Source organism: Macrosteles quadrilineatus, unplaced genomic scaffold (assembly GCF_028750875.1).
Source record: "Macrosteles quadrilineatus isolate MER2022 unplaced genomic scaffold, UCM_ALF_1.0 Scaffold_2__2_contigs__length_208266976, whole genome shotgun sequence".
NCBI classification, from domain to species: domain Eukaryota; kingdom Metazoa; phylum Arthropoda; class Insecta; order Hemiptera; family Cicadellidae; genus Macrosteles; species Macrosteles quadrilineatus.
The window spans coordinates 80725739-80733170 of NW_026542595.1; the positions used below are offsets into that span (position 1 = coordinate 80725739).

Sequence of the window (7432 nt, forward strand, 5' to 3'; positions counted from 1 at the left end):
CTTGACAGTGTATTGATAATTTATTAAGTTTTTATAAATGCTGCGGCCCCTCCACCGCCGCAGCTCGTGATGGCCTCCAAAAACAAACTAGCTGCCACCTCCGTTTATTTTTTTTTGTTTTACAAACATTTAGTTTTTACAATATTTACAAGTGACTTTATGGAAGATAAATAACGGAGTCATGCAAATGCGGCATGTTTCTTTGGGGACTTTAAACTTTGGATACATGTAGTTACCTCTTCGCTTTAAGCGAGAAGGAAGATCAACCATTCTTCCACAGTCAATACATAACCTACTAGAGCCTCTAAAAGACTCGTAGTAGTTTAGGGTTACGTAACCACAGTTTTCTCTATGACAGTTCAAAATGTCCTGCCTTAGCGTTGATGGAAGATCAACACTTTCTTTTACATAAGGGAAAAGGATAACATTTGTGCAAATTTCCCTAATTGAAAGCTCAGACAAGGACAACATGATGGCAAGAAGGTTCCAAATAGAATAGTCTTTTTATTTGCCCCCCAGAAAAGCTGCGGCCCCTCCACCGCCGCAGCTCGTGACGGCCTCCAAAAACAAACTAGTTGCCGTCTCCGTTCCCCAAAATGTTTCTTACCACCTTCTCAAGGATGGGATCAAAGATTGTAGACAGGAACATCTCCTCAATCTGGTCCAATTGTATAGACGTGCTGCACAGATGGTGCATCTATCTCTCGGAGTCTTAAATTTTGCTACACATACAATTGTTCCAAACCGTCGAAAAGAAATATTCGCTGCCTCTCCACAATCCTTACAAAACTCTTCATTGTCGAGAAAACAAATATGGTAGTAGACATAGCCACAGTTTTCATGGCGGTAATTGAATATGTAATCTTTAATCACAGGTGGGATTGCTGCTTGCTTTACAGCACTTAAAAGAAACATGTTATCAGTAATTGTTCTAGCTGAGAGCTCAAGTAGGAACAACATGGTGGCGAGAAGGTTCCAAGTGGAATGACACTCACCCCTCCACACATGGTTTACGGGCTTTTTAGTCAGCCACGCCAGTGACCTTTATACATGGTTTACAGGCTTTTTAGTCAGCCGTGCCAGTGACCTTCACACATGGTTTACGGGCTTTTTAGTCAGCCGCGCCAGTGACCATCATTCACACATGCACAAGGAGTAGCTCAAGTCCTTCCAGATTTGAACGCCTCAATGTACAAACACATTCAAAAATAGCCCAACTCCAGTTGGATCTCAGCCACCATGTGTTTCGCATCGTGTTTCGGCTGGATATTCTCCATCAAGCGCGACGAGCCGTCGCCGTTTATCGTCAAGACTAGGGTGGTATTTCTTAGGCCGGTGGAGCCAATCTACGAAGAACTTCGACCCTTGGATCTCAGGCCACCACCGTTACCACCGAGAAACACAGAATATGCCACCATAAAGGTATGTAGTGATAGTGGAGAGGGGAGCGCAACACATGTGCAGCATGTGCAACATGTGTTCAGTGTCCAACATGATCTCTCTGATGCTGGTCGTTCATGATTTTGTTCAACATTATTTATATCACAGGATATGTGAATTTTTAAATTTGATTGAAGAAGACAACGATTCAGACACAGATTCGGAATTTGGGGTCAATTGGGGACCGGGAGGGTGGAACGGGTGGAACGAGGTGGATATTGGGGACTGGGAGGAGTTGAGTGACAGTGATAGTAGTGATTCAGGAGTTGAGATTTTGGTGAGTTTTTTTTAATTTTAAACCCATATGGAAGTGTATCATAATTGCTACCATGTTTCCTTTTTGGTCCAGTAATTTTAAACTGTTTGACTTCACTGATTGTAACTATATTCCTATCCTTTGTTCGTCTGATTCTATTTTCCTCAATGTCCATTGTTTGTGCAGCATCACCAAGGACCATCTCTTTCAAACTGTCAAATCCAATCTTTTTAGAAGTTTTCATGTTTAATGTAAGCCCTTTTACTTTACAAACGGGAATCAATTTTTGTTTGTTTGTTGACCACACGAGGTATGCATAGGTTTTTGGCCCTCCAGATACAAACTCTGTTATGTATGAACCTGGTCCATACTCAGTTAACTCATCGGTCATTTCCCCTAGATAATCTCCCGTGGGAACTCTATACAAACCACCCTTATATACATACAATACAGAATCAGTATCATAATACAACACTTGACCACCCAAAGCATCTAGATGCTCATAGAGCTTCAATCTCGCTTGGGCAGTAGTGTAAGCTGCCACCACGACATTTACATTTTGCAATGGCTCCCCAACCTCATCAATGTACTCCCAGCTGACAACAAGAACCTCATCATTGACAATCTGTACTCTATTTACATCTATTTCGGGGCTAGTTAACATTTTGAAAAGTGTTTTTGGGTCCCTGACAATTGTAGCTTTAGTCTGATTTTCACGCTGTCCAAATTTTCCCCAAAACGAGTTCAACATCAGTTTAGCCAACGACCTCAAACCACCATTCTTGATAATTTTGTCTTTTTCCAATTGGACACCCTCTTTTTTAAAATAATCCTCAATGTACTTGTTTTTGTCCTCGTCTGTTTCACACCAACTAGGGAACCCAGACGCTTCCTGTTTCATTTTTAAAAATTTATTTATAAAGTCAGTGAACAACCCACCGTTTTCATATGTGGCTACCTTATACTCCCAAAGTTCATACATGTCGAGTACAACATAGCCCTTTTCTACAGCTTTACGAACTTCGTCCATAGTCCAGGTCCCAATTAGTGCTCTGTCACCACTTTCGTGGTCGCAATCACTTTGAATCTGACCATCTCCACAAGTCGCACACAAAACAAACATTAACTTGTCATTCATTTTGGCCGGGAGCACAGGATGGTAAAGATCGCGTGGTGGGAGTACTTTACACTTTAATAGGCCTTCAACATTAAGACCTCTCTGTCTACACTCTCTATCACCTACATAGATTGTCGGATGGCCTACAGGGTATTTACCGTATTTACATACCCAAGGATAGAGAGAGCATACATCCACGTATTCAATGGTTTCCCCTTCAGCACATTTGTGATACGTTTTGGCATTCCCGGTTCGACCCCCAAAAAATGCTTGCCTCGGATTCAGAGGTAAATTGTTGAGGATCGGCAACTTGTCTAGATGTTTTAGGTTTTCTGTCTTTTTTAACTTTCTAAATTCACATTCCCACATTTGTACGACGTTATCGCCCAACTTTGCTATTTTCGATTTAGTCCGTTCATACCGCAAGTGAAGTGAGTCAGAGGGATCCTCTTTCAAAGCAAGTTCACGGTCGTAGGGAAAGCATTTGGGACAGCCATGGAAGTAGCAGCCTTGAAATTCGTAAATATTTTGACCATCATACCCATCAACTTTCATTCCATTGATCTTAACTTCTTTTCCACGGCCAGCGTGTTCAATTCTAACTCCACGTTTCTCCTCTTCCCACGATAGCCACTGTAACGCGATTGCCGATTGAGCGTCTGTAAGCCTATAACCGTTTTTAGGAACGATGCCGATAGTATTTTTCTTCAAAAAGTTCCTGCGAAAAGCTAAATTGCATGCGCTGGCAATGGTTACAGCCTCGAGAAAGGGATCAACATTACACTCTTGCAGGAAAATTGAACGGAACTTTAAACAAGCTTGGGCCAAGATTTCAACGTCCGAGATACAGTACTCGAGGATTTCTTTCTTAAAGTCAAATGTAACATTGTTTGAAACCTGATCATTATACCAGTTTTCAAAATCTTTGTGTGATTTTTCAAACATAGATTATGGACAGTAAAACTTCTTTGCTGGCATAGGGCCCACATAATTTTGATTCTCAAGGGTGTTGAAAAGGTGGGGGAAATAGCCTTTCTTCTTTTCCGGAGGCAGGTCAAAGGCTTTAGGTAGTGCAGCTAGAGACATGGGGAAATAACTAAGTGAATCAACAAACCTCACATTGTCAATCTCCATCAAAATTACCTTAGTTCCCCGCATTACAAGTTTCGGAGTGAACTTTGTATCCTCCAGCACATACTTTAACAAAAATTGAAAATCAAAGCCCTGCCCATTGTGTGCAATGACACAGACATCTTTGAAATTTTTACGGACTTGCATCACATAGTCCATAAACTGATCGACTGGGTTAGATTTAAAGACTCTTGTTCGATTTTTACAAGCTATACAAAATTTAGCCTCATTACACTGATAGCAAAACTGTTGTGACACACACAAGTTTACTTTATGGACCTTAGCATCAGTATTTGAGGGCAGAGACTCATCTTGGCGGGTTTCCAAGTCGAAGAAAATAAACAGAAAATCTTTTGACTTGGGCTTTCTCGTGTCAGGTTTCATATGGCATTTGTGGTTAGGGTCTTCAAATGAACTGCAAGGTTTACAATATACTTCACCACATTTATGAGGCTTAGACCGTTCTTTAATCCAGACCAATTTCCCACAATCGAGACATTTCTTTACATTTTTACATTTGTCAGCTTGATGCGCGATAAAACATTCCTGGTTTCGATAGGTCATGTTACATTTAAGGCACAGAATACCTCCATGCTCCTCTACACAGGGAGGTGAAATAGTTTGGCACTGTGGGCAAATGTTTGAGCAGCGATGCTCTCCTTTGTGATCATAGGGTACATGACAAGCTTCACAGAAATAATTACAAACAAAAGCAGCAGTCAAACAATTAATCACATTGTAATGTCCATTGTGAAACAACAAGTTAATTTTGAACTTGGGGTTCTCTACATTTCCCTCAAAGTACACATCACGTCCTTTCCTGTCATAGTTGTACACGACAATTTTGTAGTCCCTCAAAAACCCCTGGAATTTTTCAAGTTCCGGGATGCCAGCTCCACCCTCTGGCATTTCAACCCTAGCTCGACGCACAAGTTCCTGAGCCCTAACTGTTTGCCTATTTGCCCTATTCTTTCTAACTGCATTATAGTCAGGATCTTTAGTTACATTGGCCATAGCCACTACAATTGCACGGGGAAGACACAATTTATCTTTATTATTTATAACAACAATTCCCCGTCTTGCCTTGCATTCCTCATCAAACGTATTGTAAAACCCTGGCCTTACCCTTCCAGAACCTACAGGAAGGTTAATTCTAGTGCATTCCACTTTAAAGGTGTCGGTAGATTTTATGGATTCAGAGTTTGATTGCACAATACCGCCAAAGATTTGCCACAAAACGTTTTCATCAATTTCAGTATATATTTCAATAATTTCAGTAGCCGGACGAAAATTTACATAGCCGGGTGCTTTTGATTTCAAGTTGAGACTCTCCAAAGTAAACCCAAGTTGATCATTTTCAAAAGCTTGTTCTTTCATACTATTTACAATTTGTGCAAACCCCTGTCTCAACCAATCAATCTCATTAGTCTCTGGAGGCGGATTGGTGAATTTAAATACAGTTTTACTCCCATACAATCTAAATTTATTTACATAAGTTTGACCAGTACTAATCAAATTAACAGGCTCAACTACTTTTACGGGTTCAACTACTTCATCGGATACGTTATCAGCCATACTAACATCCATCGTCGTCAAACGCCTAGAGCAAAGTAAAAGGGACGCTGAGACACAAGATCTAGAGGGGGCACAGTCTGCGCGCGCACACAGCTAAATATAGCACACCAATTGCCCAACACTGAGACACAAGATGTGGCGGGGACACAGCTGCGCGCACACAAAGCTGAATATAGCACACCGATTGCACAATACGTTACAATAAAGAAACAAAGTTCACTTACCACTGATATACCGTAAATAATCAAGCTAAAATTTAACACCAGAAATAACTTTCAAACATAACCTCAAAACATCAAACACAAGAGCACACGTCCAACACGTTCAATTGCCAAGAGCAAAGTGAAAGAAAATAAGTACTGAAAAGTTTAAATAGCAAAAATTGGCGAATCACACAACAGATCACCTATTTATGACCAATCAGGTACAAGCTTATTACAACCAATCAGCAACCAGGATACACACCATTAACACTTCCTTGTTTTGTTACAGAACCATGAAGATGAAGAAGAAGAAGAAGAAGAAGTTTAGTTTAGTGTTTGTAAATATTTTTATAAGAATGTAAATATAAATCATAGATATAGTAGCATTAAAACATATTTTAGACCAAACAATCTGTGTAATTATTCAGGACACAGCTTTGTGGAGGTTATTCAGTCATTATTCAGTGGAGGTTATTTCATTTGGCAAGAGTTAATCATTACGGAGGTTATATAAGTTGGCGGGAACCTACGCAATACGTAAAGTGAGGCTTGGCGGGAAGGTGAGACTACGTTGTTTGGCGGGAATCAGCGGAGAAGAAGTAAGGTTTTTTTCGTTTAGCGCGAAAGTCACTTGGCGGGAAGGTGATTTTTTCGTTTGGCGCGAAAATAAAAGTGAGGTTATGTTACTTGGCGGGAAGGTGATTTTTTTCGTTTGGCGCGAAAATAAATGTGAGGTTATGTTACTTGGCGGGAAGGTGAAGTTTTTTTCGTTTGGCGCGAAAGTGAGGTTATATTACTTGGCGGGAAGGTGAAGTTTTTTTCGTTTGGCGGGAACCTACGTATGCAATACGTAAAGTGAGGTTAGATGTTTGGCGCGAAAACAAAAGTGAGGTTAGACCACGTTGGACACCAGAGGGCGACCACGTGGGATGTTTGGCGCGAAAACATAAGTGAGGTTAGACCACGTGGGACACCAGAGGGCGACCACGTGGGATGTTTGGCGCGAAAACATAAGTGAGGTTAGACCACGTGGGACACCAGAGGGCGACCACGTGGGACAAAAGGGGGCGTGGCCTAGGGGGAGGGGTGGGGATGAAATGCTGCTCTCTGATTGGTGGCCGCAAGAGCTGGGTATCCTACTGATAATGTGTCAGAAATAAAATTTTTGTATGTTTCTTAAGGTTTATAAATATATGTATTTGGTTGGTCATCTGAAATACCACTGATGTAGTGTGGGCGTGTCGGCAAAGACAGTGCATGCAGGCTTCTTAGCATCTGCGCAACTCCGCCCGTCGATGCATAAGGACCGGCACCGCTAAGTTCTCAACTGTCTCATACAAATCCTAAGACTTCCTAATTTGTAGCCTAATTTACTACCAATGAATCAGTTTCCAAGCTAAACCATGACTAAATGAAGCATCTCGCTGTCAGGTAAAAGTTTTCGTCAACCCACTAATCCTTGATACAAACTGCGTCCTATTATTGATATGTCCCTCGCTTCACGCTTCCCACTAGCAAGGGTTACCTTTCTGCTCTGCCATAGTTGTAAGCCTGAGTTAAAATAATATCACGAACAACGTAGAAAACTGTCGGTAATATTTATGAGCCATTTTTAATTATGATAATGAATACTAATTAAAACCAGTCAATGTTAAAACTAACTTTTTTATTAAGTATTTATAGAGGAGATTTTAAAACACTTAATAAGCG

The 7432-nt window shown here is 40.9% G+C and overlaps 1 protein-coding gene across 1 annotated transcript; it reads right to left on the minus strand.

Annotated features, from left to right (window-relative positions):
• Nucleotides 1–1613: 1613 nt before the first annotated feature.
• LOC128984482 (uncharacterized) lies at nt 1614–4958 on the minus strand. Its single transcript, XM_054403809.1, has 4 exons — nt 4720–4958; nt 4215–4359; nt 2143–3710; nt 1614–1908 (listed from the first exon to the last, which is right to left on the minus strand). The coding sequence occupies exons 1-4, from the start codon at nt 4956–4958 to the stop codon at nt 1614–1616; spliced, it is 2247 nt and encodes a 748-aa protein (XP_054259784.1).
• Between the last annotated feature and the right edge of the window lie 2474 nt (nt 4959–7432).